Here is a 20,492-nt window from a genome sequence, read left to right as displayed (position 1 = left end):
CGCCCGTCGAGACAAGCTCTCGGGCTTTTTATTAAAAACCCAGACACGATGGAGTGGATAAGTTCAAAGAAAAGACTGGTGAACTCTAAGTATTCCACAAAATTTTTTATTCCTTTATTACAACATACATCGACTCGACATGCGCATGTCTCGGCCCAAATGGCCTGCCTCAGGTGTCTCACAGGTCTGTGTGTGAATCAAAAGAACATCCAATGATCATTAAGCATCACATGATAGGCGCTGCAAAAACGCCAACACCCGCAAACTTTCGCCGTTTGCAGTTTGCGAGTGTTGCCACTTTTGCAGCGCATATCATATGATGCTTAACTGATCATTGGATGTTCACACAGACCTGTGAGACACCTGAGGCAGGCCACTTGGGCCGAAACATGTGCATGTCGAGTCGATGTATGTTGTAATAAAGGAATAAAAGATTTTGTGAAATATTTAGAGTTCACCAGTCTTTTCTTTGGACTTATCCACTCCATCGTGTCTGAGTGTTGTTCCTGTGGATTTGACTCTCCTGTGTTTTTCTGTCATACTCATTAAAAATACATGATTAAATTAATTTGTCTCTTCTTTGGTACTTCTGGGTCATAGACTGTAAAGTCCACCTGGTATTGTCCTAGGTTCCAACTGCTGAACTTGCCATCTAATCAAGCCATTGTGACATCACTGCTGAGTCTGGCTCTTAAACATTGGTGGAATGAGGCATTATGACATCACAATCGAAGCTCTGGAATGTTGCTACTCTTTGGCTTTCTGCTAAGTAACATAGTAAATGACAGCAGATAAAGACCTGAACGGTTCGTCCAATCTGCCCATTAGTTATACCCATTAAAAGTACATGATTAAATTAACTTGTCTCTTCTTTGATATTTCTGGGTCATAGACTGTAAAGTCCACCTGGTATTGGCCTAAATAATAGGCTTGTGTTAAATAAGGTGTATTAAATTGCATTTAACACATTAAAATGTACGTACACATTAGTAAATGAGCCTGTGCCTGATGCAGTGGAGGGGTGGCATGACATGTGAAAGAAGTGAAATCCGATCCCTTATTTCCATAATCCTTAGCCTGCTGCTTTAACTAAAGGGCATGGATGCAGAACATTTTTTGTTTCTTTTCATTTTGTATTTTTAAAAAATTTTGTTTTGCTTGATTTAGCGTGCACTATTTCATTTCAGGGCCAAGTAAAACAAAATAGCAACCCGGACATATCAGTGTTTGCTGTTTAATTTTAGTATGTGCCAAAACAGAACAAAACCATACACAAATGCACACCCCTAGCTAGGGCATGTGTTTGATTCGATTTGGCCCTGAGGGCTGGATTCTGTATGGGACGCCCAGTCTCAGAAACCACCTAAGCGGCTTTTGAGAATCGCACATGGGCGTCCTATAGAGAATCACGTCTGTCCTCGCAGACAGATGCCTAAGCCCACCTAAAAACCCGATTCTCTAACTGGCGTGCATGTCACAGGCACCAGTTAGAGAATCGGGTTGCCGCTGAGCTTATCGTGGCAAGGGATCATCCTGCCGCGATAAGTTTAGCAACCTGTCCTCCCGTCCCGTGAAGACTACCGGCAGGAGGGATGCCTAGTCCCTCCTGCTGAAACCCCCCCACTCCCCAAACATCACCGGCAACTGCCAGACCCCCCCCTCCCCGAAAATCGCCTGCCTCCGGAGGGGTTTATTTTTTAGAAATGTGCGTCCTGATTGGCTGGTTAGGCAGCAGTTGGCCGCCTACAATCAGGACGCCGTTTATAGAATTTGGCCCTGAATATCTTGAATACATTATTTATATTCGGCCGAATAGTGATTTAAATTTGAATATGAATAATCTGGGACTCTGCGAGGAGATGCTGAAAAGTTCTCAGCCCAACCAAGAAGAGAATGACGTGGATTTGGTTCAATCAATGATCTGAAATAATGTCAAAAACATACCCCCTCTTCTACAAAGCCACGCTAGCGGCCGCTGCACAGTAATGGCCTCAAAGCCCATGGAGATTTAAAGGGCTTCGGGGCTGTTGCCGCGCGGTAGCCACTAGTGCGGCTTTGTAGAAGAGGGGGATAGAATTACGTTTCTGCAAATTGGCACTTAACGAAATAAGATAGCCCTCATTTCGGCTACAGTGGCAAAATAACGCTCCGAATGTAGGAAGTTGGGTGGTTGGGTCGAGAACTTTTCAACACCCCCTCGTACTGTGCTAAATCCTGATGATCTCTGATTTCATGTTGCTTCTTTAATTATTTGTTATGTTAAATCTCAATGCCTATTATTCATATTCTGTCAAATGCTATTTTTCATTATTTGTATTCGGCTGAATAGTAAAACATAATATTCGGTACAGCTCTAGCTGTAACTACGAAGCTACACCCAGAAGAACTGTGGCCTTCACTCTGCAAAACTGCTAAGCTTTGTAAATGGCTAGTTAGCTGGAGATATTAGCCTTTATGAGGTTTCTCATAATGTAGCAAATACATTTGAGCCAACTACAAGGGCCATCTTTGCCCTGTGAAGAAATATTGCTGTGTACTCTTAGGCCCCTAGTCTGCAACTTTCCCAGCGGCATAGCTATGGGGGGCATGGGCCCCCCCCCACTTCAAGCTCAGGCCTGACTAATGGGGATGCTGAAGCCCTGCCAGACAAAGAAATTCGCCCTAGCCCATGCAACAGGAAGGTGGTGGGGTACTTCAGCTGATGATGCTAGCACTTCTGTGCATGCTCAGTTCATGTCCTGAACTGAGCAAGCATGGAAGTACTGTTATCAGAGGGTGGAGCCCTCTGCTGGCTTTCTCACTGCTCAGGCAGCATGGGTGAGAGCTCTGGCAAAGAGTGGCTTCAGCTGGCAGGGCTTGGCCCCCCCCAGTCTACCCCCGGGCAGTGGTGTACCAAGGTGGGGCGGTCCGCCCTGGGTGCACGCCTTAGGGGGGGATGCACAGCCGGTCAGGTCCGGGTCATCCGGTGCCGGTCTGCGAAGGGCCGGCAAGATCGGATTGGGACCATTGGCAGCGTCTGGGCTGCATTGGCGCCCCCCCCATGACGCAATTTAAGATCGGCAACGGGCCCCCCGGCACTCAAGTTTGGCAACGGGCCTCCCCCCCTCCTGCAATGGCACTCAAGTTCGGCAACGGGCCTCCTTCACCCCCCGGCATCAACAGCACTTCAGATCAACAACCGCGGTGTTCAGGCCAAAGCTTCCCTCTGACTCAGCTTCCTGTTTCCGCCCAGGCAGTTCGAGTCAGAGGGAAGCTTTGGCCTGAGCACCGCGGTTGCCGATCTGAAGTACTGTTGATGCCGGGGGGGGGGGGGGGAGAAGGAGGCCCTTTGCTGAACTTGAGTGTCATCGGGGGAGTGGCATTGCCGATCTTGTTGCCAAAATTGGAAAGAAAGGTGAGAAGAAGGGAGAGAGATGGGCCTGTGGTGGATGGAGAGATTGAGAGAAGGAGCAGATGATGGAAGTGGGGGGAAAGAGAGAGAAGGGGCAGATGATGGAAGTGGGGAGTAGGGGCAGATGATGGAAGTGGGAAGAAGGGAGAGCAAATGCTGAATGGAAGTGGAGAAAGAACACATACTGGATGGAAGGAGGGATAAAGAAAAAGGACATATGCTGGATGGGGGAAGAAGATAGAGTTAGTGAAGGGGTGAAGCAAAGGGGTGGCATGCTGTGGGTAGACACAGTGAAAAGAGGCAGAAAATAAAGAAGGAAGACCAGAGAAGGAAAGGGAAGAGAGAGAGAAGAGAGAGATGCCAGAGAACGGGGAAGGAGACAGAGATATCAGATCTGAGCGGAGGAAGTGAGAAGAGAGAGATGCTAAAAACCACAGGGGGAGGGAAAGAGAGATGAAAGGAGAAAGATGCCAGACCATGAGGGAACAGAGGGAAGATGATGGATGCCAGACCAAAAGTGTGTGTGTGTGTGTGTGGGGGGGGGAGGGTCTAGAGGAGAGATGGCAGGGGGAAACAGACAGTTTCTGGAAGGGGCAAACAGTGGATGGAACGGGCAAATGCTGGATTGAAGAGACAGGGCAGATGCTGGAAGGAAAAAAGTGAAAAGAAGATAAAAGCAGAAATCAGAAACAACAAAAGGTAGAAAAAAATGATTTTATTTCTATTTTGTCATTAGAATATATCAGATTTGAAATATATATCCTGCTAGAGACAGAACTGGGGACTGCAAAGCCCAGGCTGTGCTTCTTTAGCTTCCAGCTGGCTTAGGGCTCTCTCGGACCAGGGGGCACTCCCCTAACACTATTCCTGTCATGTGTGGCTGCAATATTCTGTTAGCATGATATTTCTGTGTGTCATTCTGTAATAATTTGGCTTGTTCAGTTTTCTTGATAGTAGAGGGGATATATGTGAAAGGGAGGGGAGACAGGGGTTTTGTTGGTCTTTGTTCTGTATATTTATATTTATAAAATGACAATTGTACAAAATATTGTTTCTTTTTATACTTTAATAAAATACGTTCAATATAAAATCATAACTGAGGCTTGTGTAGATGGGATCAGATGGTTTGTGGGGACCGAGCTTGCGGAGACGGGGCGGAAATGTGTTTTTTAAAATTTCAGTCTTAGTAGTTTGCCAGTCCACAAAATAATTATTTTAATTTCTGCTGGTCCACTGGTGTAAAAAGGTTGAAAAACACTGCTCTAGAGCAGAGTCGGCAGCTACGCTGAGGTGCAGGAAGGTCCCCCGATGACTCGTCTGCTGGGTTTGCTCCGGAAGAAGTAAGTTATATCGGAAGGGATGGACCCGGCAGAGGCATTCATCGTGGGACCTTGCCGCAACTCCCTGCGTCTGCCGGGTCAACCCCCTCCGATGTAATTTACTTCTGGAGCAAAGCCTGCAGACATGTCATCGCGGGACCTTCCAGCACGCGGCTGCCAACTCTGCTCCAGAGCTATTACGTCGGAGTGGGGTGGACCGGCAGCCGGCAGCTACAGTCATCGCGGGAAAGGAGCAGGACTGCTGGAATGAAAGAGTGGTGCAGGGAGAGAAAGGGGGCAGGGTGGTATGGAAGGGTGGTGTTGATGGAATTGATGTACAGGGAAAGGGGAGAGAGACATAAGGGGGAAGGATACTGGATGGAATTGGACTGGAGGGAAAGAAAGGGGCAGATGCTGATTGAAGAGGGGTGGATGGAGAGAGAATGGGCAGACATTGGATGATAGTATGGCGGGTAGAGGGGGAGCCTTTGCTGGATGGAAGTGCGGATGGGAGAGATAAGGGAGCTGTAGGGATGGAGATCTGATAAGTTCTGATCCAGGGCATCTGAACACAGGTGGGATCGGCACGCAGGCGGTTCTGAACACAGGCCAGGTTGGCACACTGACCTAGGCCCTGTGTGCGGATCTAGGCCTGTGTGTGGATCTTGGCCTTTGTTTGGATCTGAGGCCCTGTTTCTCATTCCCTCTCCCTCCTGTCATGTATTCATTCTAAGCAAGGACAAGGTTTGCACCTTGAGACAGAATACTGAGGCATTCCCCCCTCCCCGACTCTCGCCACTTATTAACCTGACATAGGTTTACCCTTATCTTATTCCTTATCTTGTTTAAGCATCCCTTATATGGGCAACAATCAGACTTTGCCTGAGCAAGGCTAATCAAGAGAGCTTAAGAAGCATGCATCATAACCTTTGGACTTTCACATGCCATAGTAAGATTTGAGACATATCAGAAATGTACACATTGGGAATCACTTTATTGTAACTGTTATTATGTATTCATATGTCACGTGAGATAGTAACTTTGAGAATCACATGAAATAGATAAACAAGGTATTGCCTTGGTCTAATCCTCACTGTAAATGCATTATGACATTATAACCTTGTAGAGCATTAGTTAAGTAATTAATGGAACTATGATTCTCAATAAAAGGAGAAGAGACCATCCATTTAGGTCGCCTCATCCGATTCTGAGCCTTGTGTGTGCAGCATCATTCCTACAGGGAGCAAATGCAGGAAGGAAATGGGAAGAGAGAAAGAGGGGAGCAGACGATGGAAGTGGACAGAGAGAGGAGAAGGTACTAGATGGAAGGGGTAGAGAAAGAGGGCACTTGAAGGAAGGAGGGGATAAATAAAAGGAGGGCACATGATGGGAAAAGGATTGAGTTAGGGAAATACTGGAGGGGGCAAGGGAAAGAGGTGGCGAGCTGTAGGTAGACAGTAAAAAAGGAAATTGATGAGAAGGTAGTAAGAACATAATCTAGATGGATGCAGAAAATAAATTGAAAAGGAAAATGAGGGAAGAAAGGGATTGCAGAAGAGAGGTGTGGGAGAGGGAAGGAGAGGAGAGAGATGCCAGATCAATGGGGGTGAAAGGAGAGATGGAAGGGGGAGGCATACAATTTCTGGAAGGGGCATAGAAGGAGAGAAGATGCCATATAGGGGCAGAGAGATGGCAGACAGTGGATGGAAGGAAGTGTGTAACAAGAAAACGAGGAAAGCAGAAACCAGAGAAGACAAAGGTAAAACAAATATTTTCTATTTATTTATTGCTTTAGGAGACATGTGTCACTGTTTCTGTGGTGTTGCATTGTATGCAGAGTTCAGGTTCTTGCTGGCTCAGTTTAACCTTTGCCTATTTCTATTTTATCCCCCTTTTACAAAACTGTGGAGCGTTTTTTAGCGCCAGCCGTGGTGGTAGCAGCTTTGATTATCAGAATTATATGAGCGTCAGAGCTGTTACCACCGTGGCTAAAATCCACACTACAGTTTTGTAAAAGGGGGAGGGGTTAGTTTGTGATGACATATTCCATACTAGGCGAAGGTGTTTTCTGTGTTCGAAAGACATGGTTTTCTGTTAGGATTGACGGTGTAGGATTGATCTGTACTAGTCTGGCTTGTTTAGTTTTACAATGGGTTTATTGATGTATTGCTCACTGCAGTATGTAAGATGCTGCCTTTTCCTAGGTACTCATGTGTGACGTGTGGCTTGTTACTAAAAATCATATTTTTCATACAGACGAGGAGGTGTCAAAAAATGATGGGCCTCGGGTGCCACATATGCTAGGTACGCCACTGCCCCTGGGATCCCTAAAAATTGAGTTCTGGCTAAGCCCCTGAGGCTGTCCCTTAAGATATTACTTATTAAACTTAACAATCATGTTTATCACAAAAAAAATCCATGTTAAAGAATGTGATGAGTGTTCTTTGAGCTTGTGTGGTTATCAGAACCTTTGAGGCATATTTTCAGCTCACTTAGACTTACAAAGTTAAATAGCCTATGGAACTTTGTAAGTCTGAGTGCTTTGAAAATGAACCCCTTTATTTTTGCTTTGCCTGCAGCTGTTCTTTGCTGCCCCCCAAGAAGCTGCTGCCCTATGTGATTGCTGAACTATATACACTAGGTAGGGTTACCATATGGCTCCAGAAAAAGGAGGACGGATTGAGACAGCTGGGTTTTACTCCATTGCTTTCAGTGGAAGTAAACCCCGGATGTCTCAATCTGTCCTCCTTTTTCTGGAGCCATATGGTAACCCTAACACTAGGTTAATACAAATACTTCATAGCCCAGTTGGATCTTAGTGTGTGTGTTTGATGTCATTTCAAATACTCATGATGATCTAGCAACTTCCAGTTGCTTCGGGGGGGTGGGGGGGGTGTTAAAGTATTGCAGAGAAAGAAAATGAAAGGTGGTAAAGGGTCATCCACATTAGTCAGGCATCCAGTGCTCCAATTATGGAGGGGGCCTGAGCCTGAAGTGGGGGGCCCATGCCTCTGGGAATGCTGCAGACTAGGGGGCCTAATGGTACACAGAAGCATTTCTTCTTAGGGCAAAGATAGGGTTACCGTACTAGACGCCCAGATTTACCCAAACATATCCTCTTTTCAGAGGACATGTCTGGGTATCTGAACAGTTTTTCAAAATCTAGCACGTCCACGATTAGACCTTACTTTGTTCAATTACATTGGCTACCAATTTCTGCTAGGATAACTTATAAGTGCTGTGTATTAGTTTTTAATATTTTACATGGCCTAGCTCCTTCTTATTTGCTGGATTTAGTATACTTAATGATTGGTAGACAGGGTCATATACAACAAAATCAATTCTGTTTACAATTTCCATCTTCTAAATCAATTAAGCTATTCCGTCAACTTAGTGCTTCTTTTAGTTATCAAGCTCCAACTATTTGGAATAAACTAGAGAATGACATGGGGACAAATTTGTCCCTGTCTCTGCAGGAACTCAATTTCCCCGCCCTGTCCCCATGAGTTTTGTTGCTGTCACTGTCCCTGCCCTATTTCTGTAAGCTCTGCCTTAACTGCACAAGCCTCAAACAGTTATGATTTTAAAGTGTTTGAGGCTTGTGCAGATGAGGACAGAGCTTAGGCATTGGTGGAATGAGGCATTATGACATCACAGTCTGAGCTCTAGAATGTTGCTGCTTATGATTTTAAAGTGTTTCAGGCTTGTGCAGATGAGGACGGAGCTTAGGCATTGGTGGAATGAGGCATTATGACATCACAGTCTGAGCTCTAGAATGTTGCTGCTTATGATTTTAAAGTGTTGGAGGCTTGTGCAGATGAGGACGGAGCTTAGGCATTGGTGGAATGAGGCATTATGACATCACAGTCTGAGCTCTAGAATGTTGCTGCTTATGATTTTAAAGTGTTGGAGGCTTGTGCAGATGAGGACGGAGCTTAGGCATTGGTGGAATGAGGCATTATGACATCACAGTCTGAGCTCTAGAATGTTGCTGCTTATGATTTTAAAGTGTTTCAGGCTTGTGCAGATGAGGACGGAGCTTAGGCATTGGTGGAATGAGGCATTATGACATCACAGTCTGAGCTCTAGAATGTTGCTGCTTATGATTTTCAGGCTTGTGCAGATGGGGATAGAGCTTGCAGGAATGGGGCAGGGACAGGAAAAGAACTCGCTGGGACGGGATGGGAAAATGAGTTCTTGTGGGGACGGGGAAAAATTTGTCCCCGTATCATTCTCTAGAATAAACTTCCTCTCACTGGGGTCCTTTTACTAAGGCGCGCTAGCTGTTTTAGTACGCGCTAAACGCTAACGTGTCCATTATAGTCTATGGACGCGTTAGTGTTTAGCATGCGCTAAAACGGCTAGCGCGCCTTAGATCAGAAACGAATTATCTAGTTTTTAGAAAGCTTTTAAAAACAGTTCTATTTAAGAAACCTTTCAATTGATTGTTTTTTAATGTTTTTTTCAATATTGCTTATTTAACTGGGTTTGTTTCCTGTCATCTGCTTTATTGTAATCTGCCTGGAACTCATAAGGGCTCTGACGGAATATAAAGACCTCTGTAACGTAATAGGTTTAAAAAAAAAAATTATACAATGCTATATTGTACATTGCTCCTTTAGGGATCCTTTTACTAAGGCGCACTAGCTTTTTTAGCGCAAGTTAAACGCTAACACATCCATTATATTCTGTGGACGCGTTAGCGTTTAGCGCGCACTACAATTGCTAGCACGCCTTAGTAAAAGGACCCCATAGTGCATTATTTTGATAGGGTTACATTTATTTCATCATCATTATTTTTGAAATGCTGTTTTAAAATGCACCAGAAACTGCCACATGTATTTATTAATTGTATTATTTTTCCTCCTGGTAGTCACCTGCACTGATCAAGCATGCGGTAAGGGGAATGCCTTCTGCTCTTTCTTTAACACGTATTCGTGAGAATTCATAGGGTGAACAATTTTGTGTGTTCTTATAGCACTGCTCCATTTGTGCCAGCTGCAGTAATCCTGCGAGGAAAGCTCAGAGCCTGGTAATTTATTGTGCATGGGACACAAGTTAATAACATAGAAACATAGAAGATGACGGCAGAAAAGGGCTACAGCCCATCAAGTCTGCCCGCTCTGCTTACCCACCCCCTGTCTATGCCCTAATGACCCAATTTCCTTATCTTGACCCTCATAGGGATCCCACATGGGTATCCCATTTAGTCTTAAAGTCTGGCACGCTGTCTGCCTCGATCACCTGCACTGGAAGCTTGTTCCAATGATCAAGCACTCTCTCTGTGAAGAAATACTTTCTGGTGTCTGCAGCAGCCACTCTCTCCTCCTCTCCCTATTGGCTAAGGCTCTTAACATTTGCATCTCCTCTTCCTATAGGCTAAGGCTCTTTACACCTGCATTGTGATATCATAGAACTTTCTGATTATAGAAACATGATGGCAGATAAAGGCCAAATGACCCATCATAGAAACATAGAAACATAAAAGATGACGGCAGAAAAGGGCTACAGCCCATCAAGTCTGCCCGCTCTGCTTACCCACCCCCTGTCTATGCCATAATGACCCAATTTCCTTATCTTGACCCTCGTAGGGATCCCACATGGGTATCCCATTTAGTCTTAAAGTCTGGCACGCTGTCTGCCTCGATCACAAGCTTCCAGTGCAGGTGATCGAGGCAGACAGCGTGCCAGACTTTAAGAATAAATGGGATACCCATGTGGGATCCCTACGAGGGTCAAGATAAGGAAATTGGGTCATTAGGGCATAGACAGGGGGTGGGTAAGCAGAGTGGACAGACTTGATGGGCTGTAGCCCTTTTCTGCCGTCATCATTTATGTTTCTATGTTATTAACTTGTGTCCCATGCACAATAAATTGCGGATTCCATGGTTGTGTTGGGTCTGCTAGATAATGTATGATGAGAATGGTGCCCACAAAGACAGAGATTACCTTTCAAATGGGTGTATTATGCTTTGAGCTTCTGATTTTTTTAAATTATAACTGAAAAATTCCAACAAGACACCTCCAAAGTCTCCATTCTCCCTGGTCTTGCTCACAATAGTCAGAAATCCTTGATGCTCTGCTGAGGAAATTGGGGTTTTTTTTTAGTTATAACTAGGGTTACCAGATGTCCAGGAAACCCTGGACATGTCTTCTTTTTAAAGGACTGTATGGGCTCCCAGACAGACTATCCAAAACAGGCATTTGTCTGTGTTTTGAAAAGCCCCTACAAGTTCCGGCCACATCTGGAGGGCCTCTGAGCATGCGAGGATGACGTCCCGTGCATGCTTCAGGCCCTCATAAGAACATAAGAATTGCCGCTGTTGGGTCAGACCAGTGGTCCATCTTGCCCAGCAGTCTGCTCACGCGGTGGCCCTTGGTCAAAGACCAGTGCCCTAACTGAGACTAGCCCTACCTGCGTACGTTCTGGTTCAGCAGGAACTTGTCTAACTTTGTTTTGAATCCCTGGAGGGTGTTTTCCCCTACGACAGACTCTGGAAAAGCGTTCCAGTTTTCTACCACTCTCTGAGTGAAGAAGAACTTTCTTACATTCATACGGAATCTATCCCCTTTCAGTTTTAGAGAGTGCTCTCTTGTTCTCCCTACCTTGGAGAGGGTGAACAACCTGTCCTTATCTACTAAGTCTATTCCCTTCAGAACCTTGAATGTTTCGATCATGTCCCCTCTCAATCTCCTCTGTTAGAGGGAGAAAAGGCCCAGTTTCTCTAATCTTTCACTGTACGGCAACTGCTCTAGCCCTTTAACCATCTTAGTCGCTCTTCTCTGGACCCTTTCGAGTAGTACCATGTCCTTCTTTATGTACGGTGACCAGTTCTGGATGCAGTACTCCAGGTGAGGGCGCACCATGGCCCGGTACAGCAGCATGATAACCTTCTCCGATCTGTTCGTGATCCCCTTCTTTATCATTCCTAGCATTCTATTTGCCTATTTTGCCGCCACCGCACATTGCGTAGACAGCTTCATCGACTTGTCGATCATAACTCCCAAGTATCTTTCCTGGGAGGACACTCCAAGTACCGCCTTGGACATCCTGTATTCGTGCATGAGATTTTTGTTACCTACATGCATCACTTTACACTTATCCACGTTGAACCTCATCTGCCATTTCGATGCCCATTCCTCGAGCCTGATTATATCACGTTGCAGATCTTCGCACACAATCCCCCTGTGTCTTCACTACTCTGAATAAATTTGTAACGTCCACAAATTTAATCACCTCACTTGTCGTACCAATGTCTAGATCATTTATAAAGATGTTGAAGAGCATGGGTCCAAGCACTGAGCCCTGTCGTCACGCTGAAGTCTCGCACGTGAATGACTATGAACCCTCAAAAAGTACTTTGCTCTGACCCCCATTAGATACCAGGGATTTGAAGGGTAGGCCCAAGGGGCTTCTGGCATGGAGGTTGGCTTCAGGGGTGTTGGGAGCTGGAGGATTCAGGGAGGTTTCTTGATTGAAAGGGGGCTTTGGGAGAGGAATTTGGAATTGGGGAGATTCAAGGATGCCTGCATTGAAGGTGACTTTGATCCGCTGCTTCTGAGATGCTAAAATAACCCCAGTTTTTTGCTAGGGTAATTTTTCCAGCTATAATTTCCCTTGTGGTGCTCATCACAAGATGCATTGTAAAATTTACATAGTAAATGGTTCTTTGCATGAATTTGTATCCTTTTAATCTCATTACTATGTTAACCACTGTAATGTTAAATATCTCATGTTTTGTCCTTTTAGTGGCATAGTGAGGGAAGTTTGTGCCCGGGGTAGAGGCTGTCGGCATCAGCAAACCATGTGCCACCCCGCACCATGGCATTACTATGCAATGTGCCCCAGATGCATCCTTCCTCATTGGTCTCCTTCCGTACCTCTTCAAATCTTCACCAACCGCGGGGAACAACTTTTTCCTGCTGCTTGTGCTGGTCTCATCCTTCCATCTGACATCACTTCCTCCCCTTGAACAGGAAGTGATATCAGAGGGCAGAGATGAGGCTGGCACAAGCTGCAGGTAAGAAGTGCTGCTTGTGGACAGCAAATATTTGAAGAGGTACGGGGAGAGAGAGGGGGAAGAGAAGTATGGGGCAGGAAGAGAAGAGGTGCTGGTGCCCCAGCCAAGGTGGCATCTGAGGCATTCTGTCCCCCTTACTATGCCAATGCATCCCTTTAACTTGCATTAAAGAGCAAATAAAATGCATTATAGCTGTAATGCTACTTGATAACTAGCCACCTAAATCATTAATTATTCCCACTCACATCTTAACCTAAATATGGACAATATTTTAATAACCTTTGGTCCAGCAATCACATGAACAGAATAGCTGCATTTTTTATTCTTTCCAATCCAAAGGGTGTTGGAAAGAAATTGTATATAAGGGTCTGAAGATATTTGTCGGGGAGCAAAATAACTCTCTGAAAATGTAGTAGAATGGGATAAAATTTAGAATAGGGGAAAGAACACATCAAGTTTGAAAATGGGCCAGAGCAATAAGCTTTCCCCCCCAAACGACCATATGCATTTATTTGGGAGAAACAGTGACACACACATGCCATGGCCAGCGTTAAAAACCAGGCTACAGTTTTGCAAAAAGGGGAGGGGGGAGTAAACGACCCTTTAAAACGGAGGTAGGGAACTCCGGTCCTCGAGAGCCATATTCCAGTCGGGTTTTCAGGATTTCCCCAATGAATATGCATTGAAAGCAGTGCATGCAAATAGATCTCATGCAGATTCATTGGAGAAATCCTGAAAACTCGATTGGAATACGGCTCTCGAGGACCGGAGTTCCCTACCCCTGCTTTAAAGAATAGGTGATTAATATGCACTAGCATGTTCCTGCAAAATGTATTAAAGCACTATGTGGTATTTTACCTGTTATCACACACTAGCTCACGCATTACCAATTAAAAAAAATATATTTTGGGGAGCTGGACATGGACAGAGAGGGGTGAGGAAGCATTATCGAGTTAAAATGTACTTAAGCCAAAGCAAAGAAAATTTACCTCGGGAAATCCACAGAGAAAAAAAACCAGGAGAAACCAAAATAACACTGTGAAGTGACGATGTTTCTAAAATGGACTTTATTAAAAAAGTCAAAGTTCAAAAGTGCAATAATATAATCCATATATTGCTTTGGTTTCAAGCAGCGTCTTTTTCACGACTCTCCACATATCAGTTTGTTCCACATATCTACAACCATAGGACTCTCAGGGACCCCTGAAGAAGACTTTTTGTTGAAACATGGACCGTGTTGGGTCCCATGCCTTCAGCGGACTAGGTCCTTTAGGTTTTTTATGTGGATTATTTTATCTTTGAGTGGATTATATTATTGTACTTTGGAACTTTAACTTTTTTGATAAAGTCCATTTTAGGAACATCGTCACTCCACAGTGTTTTTTTTTGGTTTCTCTAGTTAAAATGTACCACATAAAATCTGGGCTTAACGTGCTCTAAAATCCTGCGTTAGCAATGCTAAGCCCAGATTTCAGCGTATTTTAGCAAAAGGGCCCCTAAGCACAGAACTCTTTAACTCAATTTTGATTTAGACCCATGACATGAAAGTTGGCCGTTCTCAGCATTTTGTATCTACAACTTTCGTCATGTTTTCCCAGAGGCAGTCACAGTTGTCTTTAAAATAAGGTCTTCTATGCTTGCTTTCTTCATTCATTGATACCACCTTCCTCATTTTCGCAGCATGTCCTTTAAAATGTAAGAACTGTGGTATCCTTAATGCTAAGAACTGCACATGTACCTGTACTGAAGGATGGGACTACGCAGACTGTTCAGGTATGAGTGGATCATAGTCTTCAGGCAGCTGGGGCTTTCAGATCTAGCTGAAATTTGCCACTTAGTTTCGGCTGGAACCAGAGCCAAAACTGAAACCGTAGCCCTGCCCCTCATGCGGGACAAAAGCTGTCTTCCCAGGCTGCCCGCTAACTCCGCCGTCCCCCACCCTTCACCTGTAGGCCCTCCATGGACCTATCTTCTAAAAACCCTGAGGCTCTAGTGCCCTCTTTGGAGTGAGCTAAAATTGCACCTGCTCCTGCTTGCCTAAGGTTGCCCATGAAGCTGAAAATGATGCACACAAGTTCATATCATCATGCTCTGTCCCCATTGGACAAATACACACACCCTCTGTGTCCCTGTTGTCCAAGTGTGTGAAGAGGAAAACCAGTCTAATGCCGCCTGCGGTGGTGGTACGAAACATATAGTGCATGTGCGAGCGCAGTGTTTCTCAACTCGGTCCTGGAGTACCCCCTTGCCAGTCAGATTTTCAGGATACCCACAATGAATATGCTTGAAAGAAATTTGCATATAATGGAGGCAGCATATGCAAATCAAGTTCATGCATATTCAGTGTGGATATCCTGAAAACCTGGCTGACAAAGGGGTACTCCAGGACTGAGTTGAGAAACACTGTGCTAGCGTACCAAAGACAGGGCAGTAGGGGCGATCCGCCCTGGGTGCAGGCAGTGTATGTGGGGTGGTACATGGAGAGATTGTGGGGGCCACGAACTACAGGCATGAGGTCATCAGTTCTGCTGGCCCCGCCCCTCTAATGTCAGTTTCCTTTTCCGGGCCATGGGACTGGTGGAGCTGATGGCTGCATGTCTCTGCCTGAATGGGGGGGAGGGGGTGTTGTTTCGGTTGGAGGAGGAAGTGCTTTGCCCTGGGTGGGCGTCAATCCAGGTTCACCAATGAACACACGTAACAGGTTTTGTACTGCCCTGTGAAGCAAAATATTTATTTACTAGTCTTATAGCCCGTTACATTAACGGGTGCTAGAATATATGTGTATGTGTCTGTGTTTATTTCTTTCTCTCTCTCTCTCCTTAGCGGCTTTCTGTATTTCTGTCTTTATTTTTCTTAAGCTGTCCACCCATTCTCCCTTCCTTTTACCTTCCCTGTGTCCACCACCACCCCTTCACTGCTCCCCTTATCCAGCAGCAGCCCATCTCCCTTTTTTTATCTCCCTCCTATCCAGCAGCACCTTTTTCCTGTCCCCCCTGTCCAGCAGTAGACCTCCCTTCCTTTTTCTCCCCCCCCCGTCTGCTCCCCTGTCCAGCAGCACCCCTTACCTCGCATCTGGCCTCCGCCGACAGCCGCTGCGGCCTGCAGCTGCCAAGAGCCGCTGCGGCCGACAGCCTTCGCCTAAGCGCGCATGCGTACTCCTACCTGCGGGCCCTACAGCGCACGGAAAATGGAACACACAGGTGGGAGTGCGCATGCGCGCTTAGGCTTTTATTATATTAGATTTTGATTTTGCTCACATCTTTTTCAGCACATGCTTCAGCCCTGTTGTGATCACAATGGAGGGTTAAGTGGAGCAACAGTGGGGTTTGAAGCAGATACTTCTGGATATCAAGCCCCACTACCAAGCTACTTCTCCAGTCCATTTTGCATTGCAATATGTTTTGCCCTGCTCTGGGGTACAACATTTTTATTTATTTATGTTTTGCTCACATCTTTTTTTCAGCAGTAGATCAAGGTGAGTTACATTCAGGTACATTAGGTATTTCTCCGTCCCAGGAGGGCTCACAATCTCATTTTGTACCTGAGGCAATGGAGAGCATGCTCAAAATTACAAGGAGCAGCATTGAGATTTGAAGCAGATACCCCTGTCTGTGGTGCAAAACATGTTGCCCTGCTCAGGGCTACAATACCCAATGTTTTGTACCTTGGCATCCAGGGGATAGAGCTTTCCATCCTGGTTCAAATCCCCCTCGGAGCAGTGGCACGCATTTGACAGTGGGACAATTTTTGTTGGTTTTAACCTTTATTTTCTCAGCATTGCACAGAAACAGAAAGGGCATCAGATCACAAAAAGCAATTGAAATGGAAAACATGTTGTACCACCCAAATCTTCTATAAACAACTCTGGCTCACATTCAGTACTGAGCCAGAGAAGCTACAGGCTCACCTCAGACAGTATTTATTTATTTATTCAGTTTTCTATACCGTTCTAGGAGAGCTCAGAATGGTTTACATGAGTTTATTCAGGTACTCAAGCATTTTTCCCTGTCTGTCCCGGTGGGCTTACAATCTATCTAATGTATCTGGGGCAATGGGCGGATTAAGTGACTTGCCCAGGGTCACAAGGAGCACCGTGGGTTTTAACCCACAACCCCAGGGTGCTGAGGCTGTAGCTTTAGCCACTGCGCCACAGAATGATGAGAACCAGACAGAGTAACGGAAGAGACCCACTGTATCGCAGAGAGGGAGGGGGAGGGGAAGGAGACAGGTGAGGAGCATTTTGCATGACATTGGAAGGTGGGGGAGGTAGCAGGCACTAGAATGGAAGCGTTTCAGATGACAGACTAGAAAGAGCAATCAGGCTCACAGACCCTCTTTCAACTCTCTTGCAGTGAGCACCAGTACAAAAAGTCACAAGAGCATGCTGCAACGACACTTATTCGTGATTTTTTTTTTTAAGGTGGTCTGAGTCCTGACATTCAAACGGTGTTGCATGCACATCAATGTGCTATCCAGAACAGGAAGTAGACGCAGCACCACCATTGACACACCGATGCAGGCCCTATACATTTTAGTGGCTTATACGTTTTATTCTGCCTGTTTGTAAATTAGAGGCTTATATGTTTTGGCCACAAAAGCATTGGGACTGAGGTGTTTAAAGTGCAAATAACACTTGTAAAATGATTGTCAATATGTTAAATTCTCTGATGCCAAAAAGTAACTAAGAGAGAAAACTGTATTTAAAGAAAATTCTTACTTTGCCTGCTGTTTGTACCTGTTGTGGTTTGTTGCTTAATAAAAAAACAGATTTCACCTAAAGAAAATTCTCATGTAAAAAATATTTTAGTACTAGAGAACTTCATAGAATAAATATCTATATATATAAAATCGGATGTATGTATGTATGTGCCGCGATCACGCAAAAACGGCTTGCCCGATTTGAACGAAACTTGGTATGCAGATCCCTCACTACCTGGGGTGATATGTTCTGGGGGTCTCTTCACCCAAGAATTTATATGTTCTTGTTCCTGGAGGTGAAACTAAAAATGTTGTTTATAATCAAGTTTTGTGTTTGTTGTATTGTATTCATTTTGTCAAATATTTCGCATTATAATTTGATTATTGTACTTTTTATAAAGCTGTAAAAATATAATTTCATTCACCACTATAAAGTATCTTTATTTGAATCCATTTACTGTGTTATTGCTATAATTAAATACCCGTGCAACGCCGGGTCATCAGCTAGTAATAGATATAATAAATATATGTGCTCAGTGACGTGAACTAATCTGACAGCCACTGGGAGGCTGGTGAAAGTTCAACTCATAACATCAATGCACATGCCCTCCCTACCTCCATCATAAAAGATGTGTATAATCCAAATATCGAGAGAGCATATAAGAGAGTCTAAGATATTTAAACAGTAGAGTCCTTATCTCAGTCTTTGAAGACTCTTGCAAACCTCAAGGCAGGGGGCATAGACACATCTTTTATGATGGAGGTAGGGAGGGCATGTGCATTGATGTTATGAGTTGAACTCTCAACAGCCTCCCAGTGGCTGTCAGATTAGTTCACATCTCTGAGCACATATATTTATTAAATCAATTATATTTATTCTATGACGTTCTCTAATACTAAAATATAAAATTCTCAGATGCTGCCATTTTTATTTCGTTACTTGGGTGAATATCTTCCTAAAGGTGGTTAATAAATCCTAATAAGTAAAAACCAGTTAACATATTTGAGAGAATCATTTACACCCCCACCTCTTTTTTTTTTTCAAGCCGCGCTGCCAACCAGCGCAAGCTAAATGCCGAGCTGCCCATTCTATTCCTATGGATGGCTCTGCATTTAGCTTGCAATGGTGGCTTGATAAAAGGGGTGGGGGTGTTAATGTCACATTTTCTGTCTCAAACGTTTGTTCTTCACGGTGTTCTCTCCTATGTGTGAATTAATGTTATGTGCAATTTGCAGAACCCTGTGAGAACTCAAACAAGACAGTCTGTACTAGAATGCATCAAGCCAGCTGTGCCCTGATACAACCAGAATGGTGCAGAGCCAAATGTGGGCATTGTAGTAAGCAGAATTTTTACTCTAAGCAATTGTATAATGTTGTGATTATAATTGTCCTAAATTGTCACCTTATCTTTGATATAAAACACATTGAAGGAATGGGTTATCTGTTCAACAGATCAGTGTCTGAATTTGTCTCCAAGTACGTTTTTGGCTAAGGTTATAATAGATGTATCCTTATTTCAGATGCAAATTGTGTGCCTAAAAATAAAATCCATGTAGGTCAGGGGTGGTTAAATTTGCAGGTCTGGCCTGCCCACTAGACAGACTAGGCACCTGTCTAAGGCAGCACAATTTGGTGGGTGGCACCAGAGAGACAGACAGCATCCCTAAACAATATTCCGGGCAACTGATGAGGCACCTCGAGGGGCTCCGATACCTGTGCGCCTCCTTTTCCTGTCCTCCAGCCGCATTCACCCCGCCACCAAGCAGCATGCGGTGCTCCAAGCACACCGTCAGTAGCTGTTCCAGAAGCCTTTCTGCTAACGTCAGAGAGAAAGGGTTCCATGTCAGCCACAAGTTCAAGTTCAAGTTTATTATTTGATGAATTGCCCATATAAAACATTCAAAGCGATGAACAAATTTAAAAACAGCTTATGAGGTAACAGACAATATTAAAACAGTTTTAACACAACAATTTTAGACAACAGATGTTATTAAGACACAAGTAAAAATCAAAGTACTTATAAATTTTCTTAGCACATGTGGCTTAGTGACAAACATAATTTAAAAGGGAAGATTGATTGATAAAAAAAAAATTGTAACAAGCAAGGCTTATGGCCCTGCGAAGAAGTACGGCAGGAAGGAGGCGGCTGACCTGGACGGCTCTGGCATAGTCTTGCTGGAGGGGGACACTAAAGTAGTTGGGCCACGTGTGCACGTGTGTTGGACCAAGAAAGGGAGAGAGAGGGGTCACGAACTTGGGACAAAGGCTGGAAGGAGGGAGGGGGGAACAAATTGGGGCACAGAAGGAAGGAAGGGGGCATGAACTTAAGACGATACATATGTGTAGGACATTGTGTAGGACATTGGAGCGCAGGACATTGGAACACAAGATATTTGCTCGCAGGCGATGTAGTTGTTAACAGGGTATTTTATTTTGCAAGATCAACTTGCAGGCTTTGCCAGCATGTACTCTTTACCTTCTACTCAGGAATAATCTTTGCTGGTATACTGTCTGTTTCCTTATGGGGTTGGGTCAGCTGTTTCCTTCAACAGGATTGGTTCTAAATTTTAGATCCACCCTCAAGGCAAGGAAGGGGGTGGGGAATATATAAAGTGCATCGCTATTACCTTTTTGTGCATCTCATCTTGTGCGCTATTGTGTTGTGCATGAGTGTCTTGTGTGTGATTGTCTGCGTGTGATTGTGTTGCACGCATTTGACTGTGCACGCTATTGTCTTGTGCACTATTGTGTTGAGTTCAATTGTCTGTGTGCATTTGTCTTGCGCGAATTTGACCAGCCACCACTATGGACAGAAAAGGGAGAGAGGAAGTAGGCATGAACTTGGGACATAGGATGGAGAGAGGAAAGATGGAGGAGGAAGGAGGGAGGGATGGAGGGAGGAAGATGCTGAGGTGGGGGTGGAAATAGAAAGGGAGAATTGTTGAGCATAAGTGTGTGAGTGAGAGTGAAAGAGAGATGGTGACACGGGGAATGGAAGAAAGAGGAGACATTTTGGGCATAGGGAGGTAGAGGTGTGAGGTACAGATGCATAGGGAAGAAAA

The 20,492-nt window shown here is 44.7% G+C and overlaps 1 protein-coding gene across 3 annotated transcripts in view; it reads left to right on the top strand.

Moving 5' to 3' along the window:
* Window positions 1-20,492, top strand: part of LOC117358625 (GLIPR1-like protein 1) — a 61,135-nt gene that overhangs the window by 24,111 nt on the left and 16,532 nt on the right. For 2 of the 3 annotated variants that reach the window (XM_033940041.1, XM_033940042.1), the window contains exons 6-8: window positions 9,584-9,607; window positions 14,412-14,504; window positions 18,666-18,767. In XM_033940041.1, the coding sequence (XP_033795932.1) occupies window positions 9,584-9,607; window positions 14,412-14,504; window positions 18,666-18,767 (219 nt within the window). Of the gene's footprint in view, window positions 1-9,583; window positions 9,608-14,411; window positions 14,505-17,151; window positions 17,398-18,665; window positions 18,768-20,492 lie in introns of those variants that run through there. The other variant, XM_033940043.1, reaches the window with a different exon arrangement.

This window comes from Geotrypetes seraphini, chromosome 4 (genome assembly GCF_902459505.1).
Source record: "Geotrypetes seraphini chromosome 4, aGeoSer1.1, whole genome shotgun sequence".
NCBI lineage: Eukaryota > Metazoa > Chordata > Amphibia > Gymnophiona > Dermophiidae > Geotrypetes > Geotrypetes seraphini.
This window is presented reverse-complemented; position numbering and strand designations above follow the sequence as displayed.